Below are 22,830 nucleotides of genomic sequence, written 5' to 3' on the forward strand. Positions count from 1 at the left end.
TTCATGACCGTGGGAACCCTGGGAATGTCAAGAGGACAGCAAACTGGGACTATAAGACCAGTGTGCATGAAATCTATGTACGTATGCATGTAGGGGACCACTGAAAACGTGGGAAAGACTCACAGAGAAGAGCATGTTCTTCTTGTCCTGGTTTACGGCGCGGGGGTCTGGCACGGGGTCTGTGTGTTTGATCACAGACACCGACTCTCCTGAAGAATAAAACAAAATCATAATGACACAAGACGGCAAAAAGGGTGATCGTATGACTATAGCAATAATGTGTACCGATTTGCGTGATGTTTGGACAAAATCTGTAGGAGTAATATCAAAACATTTGTTTTGCAAAATTGGGCCTCCTGCTGGCGCTATATAAAAGGCTTATGCAAATTGTATTAATTGGGCTAAATATCCAATAACACCAATAGTGTGTGCCAGCGGCTACGTCATTGTAGTCCTTAGCGGCCATTTCTTGGGTCAAAACACAGGTGTTTCAATTGTTTGATTGCATAGAACTAATGCTATAGTCTAATCAGAACACCTGTGTAAGGCTGTGTTGACCCAAGAAATGGCCTACATTTGGCACACCCTATATAAATGTATGTTGACAGTCTAGTGTTTGTATACTCTTATCAGTAAACAGATTGATGTTCTCGGCTCGCCCTGATGAAGACCTTAGCCAGTCAAAACATGAAATGAAGGTTCACTTAAAGATTACATTGTGAATTTTTTTTGTGCACTCTGATGCTAATGGGGTTTTCCCCCTCAAGCTTCAATGTTATGTGTTTTTTTATGTTCGTTTGATGTTGCTTTTTCCTTTCTGTTCCTTTTGGGGTTGTTTTGTTTTTCTGTGGGGAAGGTTTGTTGTGAGGGACCAACTAGGAAATTCTAAAATGTTCTACTGTGCTTGCTGTGCGTATGGTTTGAACCACAATTATGACAGAATATAAATTTCTAAGTTTCAATGTAAGGGGAGCGAATATACCGCATAAGCGAACCAGCATTTTGGGGGTTTTGCGATCTAAATCAATTGACTTTGCATTTATACAGGAGTCTCATCTTTTAAAAGAGCATTCCAACCGATTGGCTAATAAACATTATCGTGTTTTAGCCTTTTCAGCTGCTTCTTCCAAAACCAAGGGAGTAGCCATATTGGCTAGACGTAACCTTAGGTTGGATTTTTTGGGTGATTGGTCTGACAGTGACGGGAGGATAGCTGTTGCTAAAATCCGCTTGGAGGGTAAAATGCTAGCACTAGTCTCTGTGTATGCTCCAAATGTTTTAGACAAAGAGTTTTACAAATTACTAACTAAAACCTTATTGGAACTGACGGATTTCAAAATCATTGTTGGTGCTGACTTCAATGCAACATGGCAACATAACCTAGATAGATCCACTGGGGTAGAAAGCAGAGAACAAGCACTAGCGTCTGCAGAACTACGTGCTTGGGCAAACTCAACTGGCTTACTCGACATCTGGCGTTTAATGAACCCAACGGTTAGAGATTTTTCTTTTCTGTCGGGTAGGCATGCTTCATTCTCTAGGATCGATTACGTTTTTGCCCCTGTTAGCTTGTTTCATAAAATTGCCAAGGTAGAGTTGCTCCCAATGTCACTCTCGGATCACAAGGCGGTGCTGTGTGTTGCTTCACTGAAACAGGTTATAGATAGAGCTCCTAGATGGCGGTTTAACACCACACTGCTGCGCGATGCGGCATTTGTAGCTCAGTTTCAAACTGGTTTGCGCGAATTTATAAATATCAATACAGGCTCAGTTGAGGATCCCAGAATTCTTTGGGATGCAATTAAAGGCTTTATCAGGAGTAATACAACCCTCTATGCGTCCACTCAGAGAAAATTAAGGTCAGCCAAACTGGTGGAATTGGAATCTCGGTTTTCTACTTTGGATAATTCTCTCCAAAATAACTTTGATGTTAGTACAGCAACCCAGAGAGAGCTAGTTAAGAAAGAAATTAACTCCATTCTCAAGCGCCGCTCAGAATTTCAAATGAAACGCACAAGGCAAAACTACTATTTTAATAGTGCAAGACCCAGTCACTTACTGGCTTTACGTCTTAGATCCAATGAGCATTTTGCTGATATTGTTAGTGTCAAATCAACAACGGGAGCCATGGTTACAGAACCCAAAGAGGTCAATGCCACGTTTCGTGCTTTTTATGATGAGCTCTACACCTCCGAGGTCATTCACGATGATGCAGTATGCAATGATTTTTTATCCAACATACAGTTACCAACCCTTAGCGAGGCGGATGCGGAAGCCTTAGATAGACCGCTCCATCTGGCGGAATTACAGGAAGCTGTGCTCGCAATGCGTAGGGGCAAGTCGCCTGGTTTGGATGGGATACCCCCTGAACTTTATGCCATCTTTTGGGAAGATCTAGGTCAGCTGATGCTAGACATGTTTCGATATGCAATTGAAAGTGGCTCTTTCTCCAGGGATGTGAATGTAGCTATTATATCATTATTGTTGAAGAAGAACAAGGATCCCACAGATTGCGCAAGCTATAGACCGCTTTCACTTTTGAATTCTGATCTAAAAGTTTTTGCTAAGGTGCTTGCGCGTCGCTTGCAGGGTTTTATGACCACCTTAGTACACTGTGATCAGACAGGTTTCATAGGAACTAGACTAGCCTCTGATAATGCTAGACGACTATTGCATATCATCGATAGGGCTAAGGAGCTGAGGACCCCCGCCGCAGTGTTGTCGCTCGATGCGTTGAAAGCATTTGATCGTCTGGAATGGTCTTACCTGTGGGCTGTACTAGATAAAATGGGATTTGGTGCTTCATTCATACATTTTGTTAAAGTACTTTATTCTAATCCGTCAGCGATGGTCCTAACCGGTAAGATCTGTTCGCCGCTATTCACGATTGGCAGATCTTCAAGGCAGGGTTGTCCCCTTAGTCCTCTCCTTTTCGCACTTTCACTCGAACCCTTGGCTCAGACAGTGCGTCAGTCTGCAGATATTACTCCTGTTTCGATTAACAACACACAGCATCGCATTTCCCTATATGCTGATGATATTCTACTGTTCATTGAGAATGCACCACAGTCAATTACTCACGTCCTTCAAATTTTTGATCAGTTCAGTTCCATTTCCGGCTACAAAATTAATTGGACGAAGTCAGCCCTTCTACCTCTAAATGATCAGATGAGATCTGCTATCCTGCCGCCCATAATCCCAGTAGTAAGCCAATTCAAATATCTTGGCATAGATATTTTCCCCTCTCTTCAGGCTATTGTTAAGAACAACTATGGTGACACTCTAAATAAGATTTGTCTTGATTTAGATAGATGGTCATCTTTGCCCAACTCTCTCCAAGCTCGAGTTTCAATCATAAAGATGAATGTTCTTCCTAGGGTTAACTTTGTAAGCTCTATGCTCCCTTTGCCACCACCGCCGCAATACTGGAATAAGCTTCACTCTTCGATATCTAAGTTTGTGTGGAAAGGGAAACGCCCTCGTCTTAAACTTTCTCTATTACAACGTGCTAGAGATGATGGCGGCCTTTCATTGCCCAACTTTAAATTTTATTATTGGGCCTTCACGCTCCGCCCCCTTTTAAATTGGTTTAACCCAGCAAATAAGGTTTCTTGGAGAGAGCTTGAGGAGAGTTTAGTGCAGCCTGTTGAATTGAGAGATCTTATCTATTCAAACATAACTACACATCAATGCAAAGTTCGCTTTGGACCTATCATTTCTCATTTAGTGGCAGTATGGAGGGCAGCTGAAAAGATGTGTAAGATTGATTGTAAATGGAACTTATTTTCCCCAGTGTTCAATAATCAAAGACTTTTAATCGAGGATCGCCCCATTCGCTTTCCAAGGTGGAGGGCTAAGGGGATTCGTACATTAGGGGACTTATTTGATAGAAATGGTTTACGACCTTTTCGAGATTTGTGTGACATCTTCAATCTGCCTGGAAATACCCTTTTTTTCTACTTCCAACTGAGAACGTCCATGAGGACCTACGGGGTCCCATGGCAAGCTCCCCTTAGATTGCACCCCTTCCATGAGTTTATCTGTGATGGTAACAGAACAAGAGGTTTGGTTTCCACCCTCTATGGTTTTTTATTAGACTGTAGTTATGGGCCCCTATCTGTTGATACTGTTTGGAGGAATGATGTACCAAATTTGGACCCTGACTTTTGTTGGGACACAGTATGGTATAACATTAGGCTATCTTCTAGAAATCCAGACCATCAACAAATTCATTTAAATTTTGTTCATCGGACTTATTTAACTCCCCGCAGACTATGTGCTATGAGGATTTTGAATAATCCCAACTGCACTCTCTGCGCCTCAAATAGTATTGGTACCTTCCTTCACATGGTTTGGGAATGCCCAAATGTGTCGTCATTCTGGAATATGGTTGCCTCCAAACTTTCAACTATTTTTAGTATTAATATCATATCTTCTCCTTCTTTATTTTTATTAAATGACGTCTCACAGTTGCAACTAAACAATATACGCAAGCGCATCTTCTTTGCTGGATTAACGGCGGCGAAGAAGATGGTAGCTACGCGGTGGAAACCTCCTCATACGTTAACGTTTCGCCAGTGGGCCTTGACCTTTCTAGATATAGTATATTTAGAGCAGTCGATAGCAAGGTTACACGGAGCAAAAGAAGAAAACATTAATATGTGGTCGGACATTGCAGATAAGCTTAAGGCTATGATTCAAGAAATCACTATATAGTGGTAACAGCCTAGCACAGGCATGCACTATTGTACATTCCGTGTTGGTCCGGGGAAAGGGGGTGGGTGGGTTTTCTTTTCCTTTTCTTGTTTTGCTATTGTTTGTGTTGTTTGTCTGTTAATTGCATTTTTCTTTTGATTAATGTTTTACTTTTTCTTGTTCTATTCATATGTATGTCTCTAATTTCATGTTATGGAAAATAAAAATAATTGATAACAAAAAAAAAAAGATTACATTGTGAATTGAATGGCAATATTAGTCTGAAAAACCAAATCACAATTTGATATTTTCCCCCCAATTGCTCAGCCCTACTGTTAAAGGAGTAGTTCACCCCCAAACTGACTTATTTTCTATTGATTACTCATGCAATGGAGACTTGAGTTCAATAATTGTCGCATTACTAAGACAATAATTTAATTACAATAAATGTACCCCCATTGATTTCGGATGGGGACCGAAATGCATTTGGGTCCCCATGCAAGACATTTCACAGGACTTATAGCCTGATAATAGCTGCAATGATAAACTGAGAATTACGTCTCTGCCAGTCAGTGCCAGGGGTAAACCAGTCGATCCTCCTTTTCTTGCGTCCATGTGTTATTGTTCGGAAAGCTCGGAATGCTAGCTGTCGGCGAGCGCTGGAATCACGCAGAGCATTTCACACAACGGCGAGCAAAACCTCTGCGAGCAAAGCCTGATCTTGCATGAGATCGGAGGTTTTGTCGATGAGCGCCAAAAATGGTCAGTGATAGCATAATCAAGAGCAAATATCTTGCAGTGTGTACTGGCTTTTAATGAACAAAGTGCATCACTCACTACCGACTTCACACTGTCCCATGACGCCACTTCATTTTCGTGTATGTTAGGGGTGTATGTGTGAGAAAGAAGAAAGGGTAATAAGAGTGAGAGAGGGCAAGAGAGCTTGTGGGTAATCAGCTGTGTGATGTCTGTGCTGGACTGCGAGGGAGCCTTTGACAAGACTTCATGGCCATGAATGGGGAAGAAGAAGAGAGGCGAAAAACTAAAATATCTCCTGGAATTTGCTACCAATTAAGGCAGTAGTGCATGACGACATTTAAGGACGAGATTCACATAAACCCTAGTCCCCCTGCATTATACACTCTTTGAGCCTTGGGACTTTGCTTCCTCAATCACTCCTTGCCTCCTCCCTGTCCAACTAGAATAAGTGCTCCTCGGAGCACAGGTCTCCGCCAGGTCAGGTAGGTTATTTTGGGCCAACGATGTTCGGAATTTGCCAGGATGGAATATGAAAAATCAAACTAAACTAAACAAGACAGTGTGACAGACATGTGCACACACACACACACACACACACACACACACACACACACACACACACACACACACACACACACACACACACACACACACACACACACACACACACACACACACACACACACAGGTAATTATAGTATAGATTCAGGTAAAATATTTCAAAAAATGAATAAAGTATACATGAAAAGATGGAGGTACTTCTGTGGACCACTCAGTATGCATACAAAGTTTGCCACTGATCGGTCTTGCCGCTCACAGGATTAGCTCCGGACACTCAAACTGTCAAAACAGTCAGACTGTGTAAGAGAGACATTCTTTAAGTCTTTACCTGTGAGAATTGATTGGTCAACCCGTAGTGTTGTAGACTTTATAGATGTAAGTCGAATGTCTGCCGGCACTTTATCACCAACTGTAGATATAAACAACACAAAGAAGGGGAGATGAAGAAGTATCATTTAACCATAGATAAAAGCAAGGGGTCTTTAAGTCAAATTGATTAAAGAGGAGTGGATACTTCTGTAACTGAATTAGGGTTATACATCTCTATTGGTCCATGTGAATATGAGACTATGCAATAATGCAAATGTCATAAAAGAGAATGTTGGGCCATCCTTTTTATCTAGAAAATAAGACATCTCTACGTTGACAAAATGTGGAAGACATACAGTAACCGTGGCGCCCACATAACACTCATAAATCTTTACTTAAGACATGGAACAAGAAACAAAGTTAATCCAACTCATAGTTCTTGAGAGCAATAAAATAATCAAAGACCAACTTATTTGCTGTAGAGCAGCTGAAAGAGTCATGCATCAAAGATTATTAATGTTCCACTCAGCTCCTGCACAGGAATAGATTGCGGCTCATTCTTTCCACTAACAGAAGGCTTTGGTAATTCCTAGTAAAACAAATGTTAAATGTAAACATCCCCTCAATTTCCAAACAAATCTTTGTGCTGCAGAAAGTGGACAAGCAGGAGGGGCTATTAAAGCCACTGACATTTATTAGCTAGGGCTGAGAGGGCATCAAACCGTAGGCCTGACTTAAAGAGTCCAGTGCAGGTTTTCAAATGCAATTGGCATCCAGTCAGTGGAAGATGAATGGAATGATAGAACATTGCAGCTGAATGACTTCACTGGAAGCAAGATTTCAGAGGTAGTATGACCTCTGTATTCAAGTGGATCCTCACCTTTAAAGTGATATTTTACTTTGGTATAATGTCTTCAATCATAAATAACTGCTAATCAGAGGCAATCAAACCATGTTGGATGACAACAGCAAACTAGGGAAATTACTTCTTGGAATGTATTGAAAGGTTATGCAATAAAAACATTGCTTCTGTCTTAAAGGGGCACTCCACCACGTTTCAACCTATGTTCATACAATTGGTCCTCACTCAAAAATAGCTTTTATTTTTTTTTCCCTTTTTTTTCTCAGAGGAGGGCTGTGGGCAGGTCAGAAACCCATCGTCTTGTGACATCATCGATTGCCAATCCAGCTTATAGAAACTGCAGGCTTTCTATTCCTGAAAAGTTGCAATTTTAAAGTGGAAGGCATTGTTCTCGCGATAATAAAAATCGAAATATTTTTTTCAAAAATATTGATTAATTTCTTTTTTGGAAAATGATGATGTCACAAGACGATGGATTCTGAACTTCCCACAGCTCTCCTAGGAGACTTGGACTGAGTAGAAAAAAAAAAATTGTGATATTTTATCATGAACATTAGTGAGGACCTACTATATGAAGACAGGTTAAAAAGTGGTGAGAACTACTCCTTTAAGCATGTTTTCTCCTATTGCCTTTAAAATTTAAAATTAAACGAAATCGGTGGCGAGTATGTATCTGCAGAGAAGCCAGTGTTGGTTGCTTGACCTATTGTGAATCACCATAGAAACAAATAAGAAACAAATACTGAAACAAATGAAGTACACAGAGGTTAGGAAGAAAAGTGAAGGTTGAAACATAAAGCTATGAACCGGAGGCTTCAAACAGTCGATGCAGAGAGCAGAGATTGGTGACAGACATGTAAACTAACCAACCCCCCCCCCCCCCACACACACACACACACACACACACACATTGCCCCTCTCTGGAAGAAAAGGGGGAAGAAAGAGGAGAGAGGGGGATTAGATGAGACCTGCGAACACATCCAAAAATGGGAAAACTATTTTGATCAGTTGTAGAACATAATATGCTGCTGGAGTGGGAGGATTTGAAAACATAAGATTGTAAAAAAAGGGGGGAAAAAATAAAAATAAAATGAGAACAGAAATACTTCTCTCTCTTCATCACCATCCATTCAGTCGTATTAATCTCTTGATTACAATGGCATAAGTAAGGGACAACGTCTTTCTCAGCGTCATTTATTGAGGTAAAAATCCCGACCGCAGAGAGGTGCCATATCAGCCCGAAGGGATTTTTTCACTCGATAATGACCGCTGAGCAAGACGTTATCCAGCTTATTACACGGCTACTTAATAAATACATTTGACTAAAAACAAAACAAAGTACCCTGTGTTTCTTAAACGTTCCTTGCTTACAGTAGTGAAAGTATTCCACAAGTGCTGCGCTGGGCGTCCCCTCAGCGCAACAAGGTCGCCTTGGAAAACAAGGAAGTGTCGATCAAACAGAATCAATTGTCTAATACTGCATCGTCTATTTCTCGCTTCAAATATTTTTAAAAACATTCTTGAGAGCAACGTTTAGTTGTAAATGACAATGTTTATATACATGGCTGACATGTTGAATACGGGCGGCGGCGGCGGCACAACATTCACGCAGTGCATCAGGTGTTCTGAGTCTTTGATTAGGCTGTTACGAGTTAGGCTATTGAGTGGAATCAAGCATTCAACCAAGCCGTGTAATATTAGCCAGTTTAAGCAGACCGTTTCTACAACCACGATGCGAGGTGGGACTACGGCTGCTATGACGTCATCGCCGTAGCAGTCAAAATCGTTAAGCAACAGCCTTTCGCGACGGGGTGGTTTTATTATTATTTTAAGTTGAACTATACAGACACAATCGGACGTGTTCGGGGGGAGTGAAGCCAGGCTTCTTTTCTGTTCTTATTCTTTTCTGTTCCTATACCCTAACCCTAACCCTAACCCTAACCCTAACCCTAACCCTAACCCAAATCACCCATCTTACCAGCCACCTCCACAATGTCTCCCGGCACAATGTCCCTTGCTTTGATCCTCTGGACACTCTTTCTGTCCTGGCGGTACACTTTCCCCATCTCTGGCTCATACTCCTTGAGTGCTTCAATAGCATTCTCTGCATTTCTCTCCTGAATGGTAGGAAACCAAAGGTGAACAAGGAAGGTAAAGCTAGCGCTCATATGGCACAGGGGTAAACTATAGACATAAATACTGTAGGTAGACACCTCATTGGCCAGTGAGGCTGCACATCAACACCATCCAATATTATCTAGGGAAGCTTGCCATATAACTCCAATGAAAGGAGCAAGTAGAGATTCACCATGCAATTAATGCACATGAATGACATGTCGTCGTGCAGACGTTTTTCATAGTGAGCAGAAAAGCGTATATGATTTTAGATGTTTTTTTCCCAGAATAGTACACGTTAGTAGAGGTTGTGTAGTTAACTTGTCATAATGTAACTAGTACAATGGCAAGATATATTGCTATGTGGCGCCGTTTATTTGAATGTAATTATTTAAGTGGTACCACCCTTAACCATCATGTATCTTTTAAAAAAGGAAAGGAAAGGAATTTAGCTAAGATTAGTGCTTTTACCTGCCAAACTCCCACAATGGCATTCGCTATGAGAATCAGTAGGATAACAAAAGGCTCAACAAATGCTGTGACGGTCTCCTCTCCCTCTTCAAACCAGGCCAACACCTGCAAGCAAAAGGGAATTAAGAAATGAGTCGGTCCCGCATATCTCAGGACCCGTCTCGATCGATCAACTTCAAACTTGGTGTCCGTATCACTGAGCACCCAAGGGAGTGATGTGCTAAGTGAGAAGTGAGTCGGATCGACAATTGTCCAAATATAGTTTTCTATCTGCATGTATATGGAGCATCCTAATGCCATTAATATGATGTCATTAGCACTGACATCATAAACTAGTCTGGACTCCATATTGGGGCATGGCTAACACAGAACTCCCTACATGGGCATTAACGGGGCTCAGGCCCTACACCCAATAAAGAGGTACTGAAACCGTGAACCAAAAACGAGGTATGAAGTGAATAGTCATAGTGGGCTAACAGAACAGTTTCATCCCTACAGCTATTCAATCTACTTCACTTCTCCATGGTTCACAAATCACATTTCTTGAATATTCTCTCCATAATCAACTATAAAGTATAGTATTGCAAAAAAAAAAGTAATACTCACAAAGGATATGCAGGCAGCAAGAAGAAGAATTCTCACAAGTAAATCTTCAAACTGTTCAATCACCAGTTCCCAGAGAGATTTACCTAAAGAATAGAGATTTAATGTACTCAGAATGCACATGTATTCTTTTAGACACCATAAACCCTATATTCTTGGTTGACCTGGGTCCCCCGGAGAGTCTGTACTTGTCACCCTTATTTTTTCCCTATACGCCGAATAAAACTCTTCTAGAAAGAAATAGACATTCTACAATCTCACATCGCTTTGCTACCTGTGTCGTTGTGAGCTCGCATATCTTATTTGTGCTCAATGTTCACCTACTATGACAAGTTCAGCAAAGGGACCCTAGGGTTAATGTGCTTAAGATTTAACTCTAAATTTAGACAGAAGACAACCAAAATGATGTTATCATTATTATTCACTTACCCTCCTCAGCAGGTAATTCTGCAATCCATCCCAAAGACACCACAGACAAAAAAGGAGAGAAGAATAATACATTATGTCAAAACGTAACTACACCATTATGCCTTAAAGAACAACTTTAGTTTTATACAACAAGGGTTCATATTTTAGATTGTAATTAAATAATATAAAAGATAAGTGTTACATTGATTTCATTTACTTCTTTCTATTGTTTTAGAGATTCTTATTTCAGTGTTGGGGGCATGCGTACAAGTGGCTAAATATGTAATTTTACACAGAATAAGCCCATTTCCAAGATACAACGCAACCTTTCATGGTTGGATGTGAATTGTGGGGGCTAGAAGTGTTACTGTAAATAGCAATAAAGAAACTGCTGGCTTATTGTGTCTAAAAAGACATATTTAGCCACTTGTACGCATGCCCCACATTTTAGCACGGTAAACGTGATAAAACAATAGAACGAAGCAAATGAAAACATTTTAACACTCACTTTTTCTTTTCTCTAATTACAATCTAAAATATGAACCCTTGTTGTAAAAAAACAAAGTTGTCCTTTAAATAGTGTGTGTGTGTCTGTCTGTGCGTGTACAACTGGAATGCTCGCCCCAAATCACGGAATGCTCGCCCCCATTTTTTGAGTGATCGCTCGTCCCCAGCAGCGGACTACACCCCCCGCTTCAGCAGAACTCTCGTCCCCAGCGGCGGATCACTTGCCCTGCCTGTGCGGACCGCTCGCCCCACCGGTGAGGTATACCCAGTCGCCCACCCTGCTTGGTGAGAACAGACTACAGACCCTAACATTAACTTAGGAAGTAGACGTTAGGCAAAGAACGGTTACAACAATGGAGGTGCGCTGTCTGAAGCGGACTTGAGCCACGAGAGGCACCGCCGAGTGAGCTCAGGCGAGCAAGTCTGCTTCAGCCGACTTTCCTCCCAACAGGAACATAATTAATTAACGGTACCCCCGGCCCCAAGACTTCAAACGTGGAAGAGCAGGTTCTGGTTTTCAGAAAAACTCGCTGGATTTGTGCGTCCGACCATTCTGAGGTGGTCGCCGCCCTTGCCGGATTTGTGGGTTCGACCGTTCCGAGTCGTCAGATTTTACTGGGGCAAGTGGACTATGGTGGCCAGACATACGTGGGTTGAAAGTGATGATGATACAAGATTTTTGGAATTCCAATTACTAGTACTACTGTTGGAATGTATAGGTTTAATTTAAACAATAATAATGTATGCCCCTCATTCAAATGTTTGTGAAAACTAAGCTTGTGCAGGACAAAAGTTTTATTTGGCATGTGTCTTCTTTGGCCAAACGTCATCCTCAGTGTTTCTATTTATTCCCCCCCCCCCCCTCTCAGTGTTTCTACAATACATACAGGTCACAGGTGGTGACGTCATACATCTAATTTCTTTCTATCATGTCCGTTACACGCAATACACCGGCTGAAGGCCATACAAACAGACCATGATGGATAACTATAGAAAAGTGCCTATACAACTGTGGTGTAAAGTAACTACAGGTAAGTTAATTTACTTAAATTAGGTATTTGCACTTTACTTGAGTATTTCCAATTCTTTTACTTTTACTCCACTACATCTCGGATCAAAAATATTGTACTTTTTCTCTAGCCATAAATCATAACTCTTGTAGAGTTAACCCTAGAGTTATGATTTATGGCCACTTTTACTCTACATTTAAATGAAAACTTTAGTTACTATTTACTTTGTAGATAGGCCTATCAATGATTATATTATAAAACATACATTAATCTACTTTTGCCCTGTAGGCTATTATAAAACATACATTAATCCACTTTAGCCCCGTGTTATACCTAGGGTTTTGAATTATGCCATTTTAATTGTTACAGAGTAGAGTAGTACTGCTATAGCCTACAAATTGCAGTTTACTTGAGTCTCGTCTTACCGTTAGGTCCGTATTTCTCTCGTTGTCTCTTCACTTGGTCTAGCCCCAGGCCGGTGCTTTCATTCACGTTGAAAAAGCCATAAACTTCTTCCACCGTCTTTGTGTGTGCCTTGTCCATGGTGAATGGCCACTTTTTGGAGGACACCAGTTTCTCTCCCTCTCTCAGTCTCTCTTCCTAACTAAACTGATACCTTTAATCTTTTTGTGCAACGGTGAAAACGATACGACTGGTGAATCTTTTACGGGAACTCCCGGACAGTCACACACTGCTGCTAGCACGTTGCCAGGTTTGTGGGCAGCAGGGCAGGTTTTGCTGAATGACAAGAGTGATGAAGTAGCGGCGTGAATGCTAATAGCAAGCAAGCTAGCCGAGTTTCCAGCCGTTGCTGTTGCCCTGTTCGAGATTCGCCGGGTCGCGTTCCGATATTGCTCGCGCTTCACCTCAAAACTTGGGACGAATACCTTGTCTCGCCAACACTAAAACGTGTATTCTTGTTCCAATATTCCAGCGAGAGCGACGTTGACTTAGCGCATCTTAATTAAGACGACGTGTGTGTTTTAAGTTGCAGGCTGTCACACTCTGTTCAGTAGTAGTCGGTGTGTGTCTTCTTCATCATCATCATCCACACCAATCGCTTTCGCGTGCGTCGAAAGCACTGTTCAGTGTCCGCATGTGGAATCTGCTCATTGGTTGGAAACACCGGAAATCCCATTCTCTCTACGCTGGGTTTGTTTTTTTCCCCTCACTGATGCGTCCACGTTTTTCCCAATGACCCTAAGCGCAACGGTGGGGGCGCGGGTGGCTGCAAGGGAAAGGAGCGCTTGTTTTCGGTGATGACGACGGAGGCGCGCCGTCTCAGGCGACCATGAGCCACGTGAGACACCGCCGAGGCGCGTCTGGCGGCGTATGCCCAAGGCTGTCCCTGTTCCGGTCTGGTTCCGGTCTCCCCCAAGCCCCCTGTGATTGGCTGAACCGGACGTAGGGAGCGCTCGGTTGTAGTCACTTGGACCGCGCGAGGTGCACCAAAACCCAATTATCATTGCGTTTATCGTGTGCGTTTATCTAACGATTGCATTCACCACGGCTTCGTAACTCGCGCGGCCGGCCGAGCGCCCAAGGTCCGCTGGCCTTCGCGCCGCTTGCAATGTCGTGGACAATAACTTAATGTCGTGGACAATAACTGTGACATCTAACCATAAAACGAGCGCTCCCTTCATAGACACGCTTGGTAATCTGCTGGACGCCGCCGAGGCGCCGAGCGAGCGACTCGCCGTGTCGAACGACTAGCTTGTTTTTAGCTTAGCCAACCTAGCCTTCTACTCCAGCTAGCTTCCGTTGCTTCGCTAGCCTAGCCCCGCCACCTCGAGTCGACACCGAGTCCAGAGGCTTGGGATGATATTTCAGCTTGGTACCTGGCAGAATCTTAAAATATACCCTGGCCTTAAAGGATTAAGAAAAAAAAATGAACTGAGCGGTGGTTACCCCCCCCCCCCCCCCCTTCCCCCCTTCCCCCCTGTGTCTGTGTGTGTGTGTGTGTGTGTGTGTGTGTGTGTGTGTGTGTGTGTGTGTGTGTGTGTGTGTGTGTGTGTGTGTGCGCGCGCGTGCGTGTGCGTGTGTGTGTGTGCCTGGTCTGGCCTGGCCTGAACAACAGCGCCCCTCCCTTAACATGTGTGGTCAGAAAAGGTTACTGCAGGCTACAGACAGACAGACAGACACGCACGCAGCCAGACAGACCCACACACACGGCCACGTATAGGAGCGTTGTGACCACCGCTCAAAAACAGGTGGCAAAAATAAATCCACCCTATGCACGTGGACCCCCCCTACTAGACCTATTCATTCACAAATCCAAATGTGTTGCAAAGATTCCTTCAATACTGGTGGGTGTTGTTGTTGTTGTTCACTCAGTGACTGAACAAACACCACCCTCTAGTGGTTACAGTCTGCTACAACACCCTGTTCAACATCATTCAACCCTGAATGACCTTGTGTTGTCATTACAGGCCACAATGTTACCATTTAAAATGAACTGCATAAGAAATAGCAGATCTACAAAGCTCACAGAGTCACATTTGTGTTGTTGTGAGCTTGTAGATCTGCTATTCTTTTGCTATATTTAAAATATGTCTGCAGTGGCTAAATATTGATATTATTAACACAGAACACAGACTAAATGATGAATTAAATGATATGTATTATCATTTGGTTACAAAGTTGTAACTGTGAGAGTGTAACAAATGTAACCAAATGGACGCGGATCACAGTGACATTTTTGAATACTTTTATTAGTGGTTTGGATAAATTGGATTCAACAATATTCATAAGCCTATTGTGTGTAAATATTCTCTCCAGATGATTATAGAAAGGCTGTGATGTCTGCTTTATGTGAAAGTGTACTGTGTTTTGTTAACTTTTTAATGATACTTAACGTTATGTTGTAAGCTTCTTAATGCGCATTTAAGGCTTGTTCGCAAAATCTTTTTATGGAAACACTTCAAAATGCGAATAAACTTTCATTATCCGCAAACAATTTTATCCGCTTGGAGGAGGTGGATTTTGAGGCTTTATCGAATAAACTAAATACGCATTTGTGAATGGAAACGGGTCAGACAATAAATGGGAATAAATGATGAAGTTCTGGTCCATATCGTCCTCCTTTAACACTTTCTCCCACCACTTAATTAACGTCCATTCTACAGCGTTAGCCTACAAAACACTTGTTGTTACACTCGGAGTGACCCTTTGTCATCACACCGTGTTGCGCGTGCCAGAAGTGGCCGTACAAGCTCACAGCACCTCGCATCTGCGATGCTGCAGGATGCAGTCTGCCCGGAGGACTCAACCCGACGGTAGGCGCACTTTCTCCGGGCGTGTGAGTTCCGTCACAAACAGTACAAAGGCAGGGCCCTTAGCCAATGAGGTGCAATTGAGGTGTGGACAATCTGGGAGTTGTGTTAGCTGGAGTTGGTTGAGCTTCACATGACAGTGAGCACACTGCAGGATATAGTCACGAGTGAGCCCACACTGTTTCGGAGGAACAGTATCTCTAGTTAATACATAATATTGGACCAGTTACCCATATATGGAGATCCCTGATACCCATGGGCATATTGGTTGGATCGGTTCTACAAAAACAAAGTTGTTTCATACAACTGTACATTGTGAAAGTACAGTAACGGCAGAGGAAGCAGCTAAGAACGTAGGAAAACATCTGACCTATCCATGTGCAAAAGTTGGAGTCTATAGAACCTGCACCCCATTCGAATGATATCAACACATTGAAAGGGAAATTTTCACGTGTTTTCAGACGTTTGAATCGTGAGAGTATCTTAGATACTAGATACTCAATATCTGTTATTCATTGTTATGTGGGGTGACAATGCGTCACGATTCAAACGTCTGAAAACACGTGAAAATTTCCCTTTCAATGTGTTGATATCATTCGAATGGGGTGGCCTGGTGGAGGAGGATTGTACGTTCGGACCCATTGTCCAATATAGCATATGATTGATAGGCATCCATGGTTTTGTCTCAATTCCTCAACACACCTTGCTGACCTTCGGCAGGACCTTGCGGCCCTCTAGTGGCCTGTCGATGTATAGAACCTCCTCTGAGGTGCTACTAAGGGTAGCTCTCAGGTGCTCTGGATTCCCTCCTGCTCCCTCGTCATCGGTGGCCCCTTCCTTGACGTCATGCAGGGCAAGGAGGTGTCGGTTGTTACACGTCTTGCAGCGCATCTTCAAGTCACAATCGGCAGCTCGATGGGTCCGACCACAACACCAGCAGCAGTGGTTAACCTTTATCCATGTATGCTATTGGGCAGTGCTAAGTATCTTGAAGTTCGCACAATTGTTCAATGAGTGCTTAGTGTTGTCACAATAAGGACAGTAGTACATCGTCTCCTCATCCTGAGGGATGGCTGCTGAGCTCATCAACATAGTTGAGGGTGCATACTTTGACGGCTTTCTTTGCCCTTTGTCTTCATCCTTCTCCCTCCATGAACTGCTGTTGTAACGGATGTTATCTTCCTGCACTTGGAGCTCATACTCGAGCCAGTCTGTTAGATCAACGAGGGATGGCACGGGCACTGTGAGAGGATGAATAAAGCGGCGAAAATTGGAGCGCAGGCCACAGGGAAGCTTCCCTAGCAGTCGAGACACATGGGAGCCACACTCCAGTTCAACATTGCCTTTTCTTCCCAACTGCTCCAACATGCCCACTAAGGAGCGCACACGGAGTGCAAACATCTGGAAGGCTTGGATGTCACCACTTGCAACATTGGGACCATCCATTAATTCAGCAATCCTCTGTAGGGACAGCTGATGAGGCTGTCCATATTGCAGGTTGAGAGCTGCCATGGTATCAGAAAAGGGATGACGTGAGTGGCTGTAAGAGTCGGCGATTAATAGTGTCTCTTCTGCCTTGAGGTGGTCAAGGAGGATTTGGTAGTTAAACCTCTCTGAGGCATCACATGGGAGAAGGTTGTCTAGAGCGATTCTTAGACGGTTGAACTCTCTGGGGTTTGGGTGGTTCATGTCAGGAATTGTTGGCGTTGGGCCCCTGTAGAACCGCTCCTGTCCACCTACTGGGCTTGGCGTTGTGACGGTACCGGTAGGTTTGTTGACCTCATAATCATCACGTGACCATGAGGTTGGTCGTAGATGTGATGCTCACCTGTGAGGGCGCTCCTCAGAATAATCACTCGCAGATGAACTTGATTGGGACGGTTCCCTGCTGGCTTTTGACCTCCTCTGACTGTTCAGGGAGGTACTCTGTTGTCTCGGTGTAGCAGAAGAGCTCTGCTTGTCTTGAGTGGACTGGGGTTCTGAGTTTTGTGGCTGTAGCTGAGTCTGTTGAGAACTATGGGTTGCGGGTGAAGCAGCAGAGTTAGTTACCTGCAACTGTCTGACGAGGGCTCCTTGCTGTTCTACCTGCTTGCGTAGCTGGTAATTATCAGAGGAGCTCTGACGGTTAAGCTGTTCCAGTCTAACCCTATCGTGTTTCCTCTTATTGTGAAGTATCGCATTTTGCAGCCTTAACTCGTCCAACTCCTTCTGCATAGCTGCTTTCTCCCTATCGATCTGCCTTCCATGACGTGACTCGCTCTCCTCGGGCCACTGCTCCTTAACAGTCCACTCTGAATAAGGGGAGGGAAACTCCTCTTGACTGAGGGGACGACTTCCACCCCCTGCGCCCTCCTCTTCCTCCCCGTCATACTCACATTGATGAAGAGGTCGAGCACATGGCGATGTATGGCGACTTGTCCCCCTGAAGCCTGGAAGGTCATAATCGTTCAGATGTGCAGGGATGGACTGCTTCCTCCTGGCACGCACGCTGCGATGTTGCTCTTGTCGAGACATCCTTGCCAGTGGTAAGATGGAATCCCAGCTCGACCATGTAGAAAAGTGAAGTGACGGTAGGCTCACTCACAGACCCCACACCCACCACTGATGTGACGTTTAGATCAAAGATTTATTATTACAGGTTGTGTAGGTATGTGGTTTCTAAAAGACAAGAAATAAACAGCAAACAGATAACCACTATATATCCAAATGTGTCAAATCTCTGGTTACACAAAAATCACTCGTCTACAGTATTTCACCAGTGTACTAGGCCTTAACATGACTTCAGCAGTAGTGCTAATTAACAGAAATACAAACAAGGGCATTTAACACTTCACATTCTTAGCAGTGGTGTCAAACATAAGCATGGAAACATGAAGAATATCCACCTTTTAATATAACAAACACTTACTGGTCAATGGACGCACACCCTCTCACAACTCTGCAGTGAAAATGAACCAAAAGACACTGTGGCATAATTAGCTGAACAAACTCCACCTGGTGGTGGAAGCTACCACTCTAGGAGGGTTGAGTGTGGACTGAACCAACTGCCGTTCTGTTAGCCATATTTGCGTAATTCACCTCGAAAGTTCTTCCAAGTTTTACGCACTTATCTCCAAGTTTTCCATAGACGCTCCATGTTAATCTGTCACGTTCACTTATTCCGACAGGACCAGCGCTATCCTTGTGTCCAACTCAGCCTGGGCCCACAAGCTTTTAGGTGCACAGTGTTCACGCGTAATGGAGAATAAGCAAGTGAATGACTCCTTCTATCTTTAGCCTTCTGGCATATTATATAGCCAGTGCTCTCCCTGTCTCCATTGTTCAGGCGCTGTAGGGATGGGTATCATTCACCTTTTAATCGATACGATACCTTTTTCGATACCTGGGAATCGATACGATACCTTTTTCGATACCATTTTCGATACTTTTTATTTATTATTATTATTATAATTATCATTTGCCTTTTTCTATGGGCTATTTTATAGACGTTGGATCATTATCATAACTAGAAGCTGGGCCGCCCTTCGGGCGGCCCAGCGTCTAGTCGGGGACCTGGCCAACTCGGAACAATGTAAATAGGGAATGAATGCCCCGCCCTTTAATGCAAACCCCATTATACCTGTTTTAATAGGATCCGTTTTGACCATCTGTCTGCCTGTGTCCATTTATGCCCATATATGGAGATATCTGTATCTATCTGTCTGTCTGTCTGTCGGCGTCCATTTTATGTCCATATGTGGAGATCACTGCAGTTATAGTTCTGGGTCCATTTTATGCCCATATATGGAGATATCTGTCTATCTGCGTCCATTTTATGCCCCTTATATGGAGTATCTGTCTGTGCCTCCAACTGTGTTGCAGACACAGTGCCGGTTCCCCCTTTAATGCAAACCTCATTATACCTGTTGTCATAGGACCCGTTTTGAACATCTGTTTGCCTGTGGCTATTTATGCCCATATATGGAGATATCTGTATCTGTCTGTCTGCGTCCATTTTATGCCCATATATGGAGATCTTTGACCATCTGTTTGCCTCTGTCCATTTATGTCCATATATGGAGATATCTGTCTGTGTCCCTTTTATGCCCATATACGGAGATATCTGTCGGGTCGAGGCAAGGCCCCTGTATTGCCCATATATGGAGATCTCTGTATCTGCCCATATGCCCATATATGGAGATCTCAGTCTGTGTCCCTTTTATGCCCATATATCTGTCTGTGTCCCTTTTATGCCTATATACGGAGATATGGAGATATCTGTCTGTGTCCCTTTTATGCCCATATACGGAGATATCTGTCGGGTCGAGGCAAGGCCCCTGTATTGCCCATATATGGAGATCTCTGTATCTGCCCATATGCCCATATATGGAGATCTCAGTCTGTGTCCCTTTTATGCCCATATATCTGTCTGTGTCCCTTTTATGCCTATATACGGAGATATCTGTCGGGTCGAGGCTAGGCCCCTGTATCTGCCTGCAGTGATGTCACAATGAGTCAGCGCTTACGCCGATTTTGCGCCGATTTCCGCATAAGGAGATTCCGAACGTTTCGCGCCGGTTCGGGAAAACCGCGCGTCGGGCCGGGTCGAGACCCGGCACTGCACTCCGTGCCGCGGCGGGGAACGCGCGTGCCGAATCTGAAGCCGGTGGGACGAACGGTTCTCGAGATACGCGGATTACAGACACACAGACACACAGACAGACAGACAGAGACTTCTCGCATTTATAGATAGATAATATACTGTACATTATAGGCTATTCTCGGCTATTTTCACAGTAACGAGTGTAGCCTACTAAATCAGTCATTAAACTCTCAGTAGCCCAACTGTTACAGATGCGACCGGCAAGGGGTGCATTCAAAAGTATCGAAACAAGGTATCGTTCGTTTTTACGTGAACCGATACCGATAGTATCGACATTATTGAATCGATACCATTAAAAGTATCGCTGACGATACCCAACCCTAGGCGCTGGTGCCTGAATGGATGTTTATGGAAAGATTATAATTCATATCACACATTCAGTAGCTAAAATAAAATAAAAAACCTTGTGTGAAGTGAGCGATGCTATTCATCATGAGTTCATTTCATCAAGCCTCCCGTTGGCCAATCACAGTGTGTCCTTTGAAGCTTGGCCAATGGGAGCCTGGGTGTACAGGAAACTTTGAGCCGTTTGTGCCAAGATGTAGGCCATATCACGCGTTTGTGGCCAACATCTGGAGGTGTTGGAGCTACGGAGCACCGCTCCTGAAAAGGGAGAAAGTACTTGAGACACTTGGAGGCATTTTATAATGCTGCAGACTGCATTCGTGCTGCCTTATATGCACGAGGGAACATACTTTAGGAACATTATAGGACAGAGGTCATGTGGAGTGGAGGCTGAATGTTGTTGTTGGCCGAAGGAATGGGGAGACGATATGTTTTGCACCCTGTCCATCCTCCATTCGTCCGTCCGTCCGTTTGTTTGTTACCAGCTAATCTGTTGCCAGTGTGTGCACCAAACTGTGCACAGACACTCCCTGGATACCAGTTCAGAACCTCTGCCCCACATGTGTGGCCGATCTTCGCAAAAAATATAAACAAAACAATTGACAGTAGGCTACTCCTACAGATTTTGTCCAAAAATCACACAAATTGATAGACCGTCTCTCTACAGATCTGTCCAATTTTCCATCCTGATTGGCCAAGATTGGCTAATCAAAAGTTTGCAGAATTGGCCCGTTTCAAACAAAATGCCTCAAATCATGAACACAGCGTGCAATTTTGGTGAAATTGTGCACGCACATTTCCAATAGGCAGAGGAAAAAAAAATCCACTTCAAAACCTACAAATCAGCCTCATGGCAGCGCTATTACGGGCCAATCAGTGTAAAACTTTGTATGCACACTCCCTAGGCCTAGAGGCCAAGGAAAAAACCTTTGCCCTGAATCTTTCAAATCTGCCTTTTATAGTGCCACCAGGAGGCAGATTTATGTAAAACACATCTTTGGATATTACTCCTTGTATCCACAAATCTCAAAAATCAATACACAGTATATCTATAGTCATGTGATTAAGACGGATCTGTCCGATATTTCATATTTCATCCTGATTGGCTATCATTGGCTTCCAAAGTTGGCAGGGTTTTGAACAAAAGGCCTCAAATCATGAACGCAGCTTTAGCTTTCCGTGAAACCTTTCAGGCACATTCCCACTAGGTCAAGGAACAAATGACATCCTTTTCACATTGGCCTGTTATAGCCAGCAGGTCAACCTTTGCATTGGAACAAAAACATGCATGCAGCCAAGAAGACATGATACCCTTTTCACATTGGCCTAGTATAGCGCCACCAGGAGGCCACAATAACCTTCCTGACCTGGCAGAGACCTGTGCTCGGAAGAGCACTGCTTCTAACGATTCAATACTTCATACTAGATGTTTGATTTTGTATTTCCTATGCCATGAATGGGGAGTCCAATTAATGCCCCTGCCACTTGAACGTAAATCCTGGAACCCCTCAACTTCAAAAAATAAAGGGAAAAGGTGTGGTGATGGGGCTGGGGCACCCGGGTTCAGCAGGTGTCCTTGCCCACCACTTCAGAGATGGATTTGAAAACTCCTCGGTTTCACGAGTGGGAAATTAAATATAATACAATAAATCAAGGGGGAAAAAAAGAAGAAAAAATAAGAACTAGACTGCACTCTGTCGAGGTGCCAACTCGCCTTGTGCACTCGTGGCCACGTATGGCCTACTTGCGCGCCAGCAGAGCGCGCCTTGCTATTTATATATAAGGTCACTCTTGTGGTTGTTACACTATGATAGGATAGGACTTTATTGGCATTCCATAGCAGCTTCTCATCTTTTCCCCTTCTCATTGTAAATATCTATACTTTTTCAGTGTGATAATATTAATTACATCATTCAAACTGGTTAGTTTGAGCTGCTGATGTTTAGATGGTTTGGATGTGGTATCCGCTGTGGTCCTAAAATGCTTAAAAAAGTTGTATGTGGCTGCAGGTATACCTACATTGTGCTGTACGTAGAGTCATGTGGCTCTCCCTTTTCCCCTTTCTCTCTTTTAGAACTTTTCAAAATTATTGTTCTATGTTCAATGTCAATGTAATGCACAACAACCATTTATCATGTCATCACATGTTTCCAATCTCAATAATAAAACATAAACTAGAAAGATGCAATTTGAAATTGAGAATTTGCATTTTTCTTTAAATTGTGAGTGTGGTTGCCCGACTTGTGTGGGATCGCTTGTAAAAAAATATTT

The 22,830-nt window shown here is 43.4% G+C and overlaps 1 protein-coding gene across 1 annotated transcript in view; it reads right to left on the reverse strand.

Moving 5' to 3' along the window:
• The window catches only part of atp2a2b (ATPase sarcoplasmic/endoplasmic reticulum Ca2+ transporting 2b), a 37,893-nt gene extending 24,564 nt beyond the window's left edge, over positions 1 to 13,329 (reverse strand). Inside the window, exons 1-7 of the mRNA XM_080742417.1 lie at positions 12,726 to 13,329; positions 10,805 to 10,822; positions 10,379 to 10,461; positions 9,773 to 9,877; positions 9,165 to 9,303; positions 6,344 to 6,424; positions 124 to 209 (exon numbers count right to left, since the gene is read on the reverse strand). Coding sequence (XP_080598543.1) covers positions 124 to 209; positions 6,344 to 6,424; positions 9,165 to 9,303; positions 9,773 to 9,877; positions 10,379 to 10,461; positions 10,805 to 10,822; positions 12,726 to 12,843 — 630 coding nt within the window. The 5' untranslated portion in view covers positions 12,844 to 13,329. The remainder of the gene's footprint in view (positions 1 to 123; positions 210 to 6,343; positions 6,425 to 9,164; positions 9,304 to 9,772; positions 9,878 to 10,378; positions 10,462 to 10,804; positions 10,823 to 12,725) is intronic.
• Between the last annotated feature and the right edge of the window lie 9,501 nt (positions 13,330 to 22,830).

Source organism: Nannobrachium achirus (genome assembly GCF_963921795.1).
Source record: "Nannobrachium achirus genome assembly, chromosome: 15".
NCBI lineage: Eukaryota > Metazoa > Chordata > Actinopteri > Myctophiformes > Myctophidae > Nannobrachium > Nannobrachium achirus.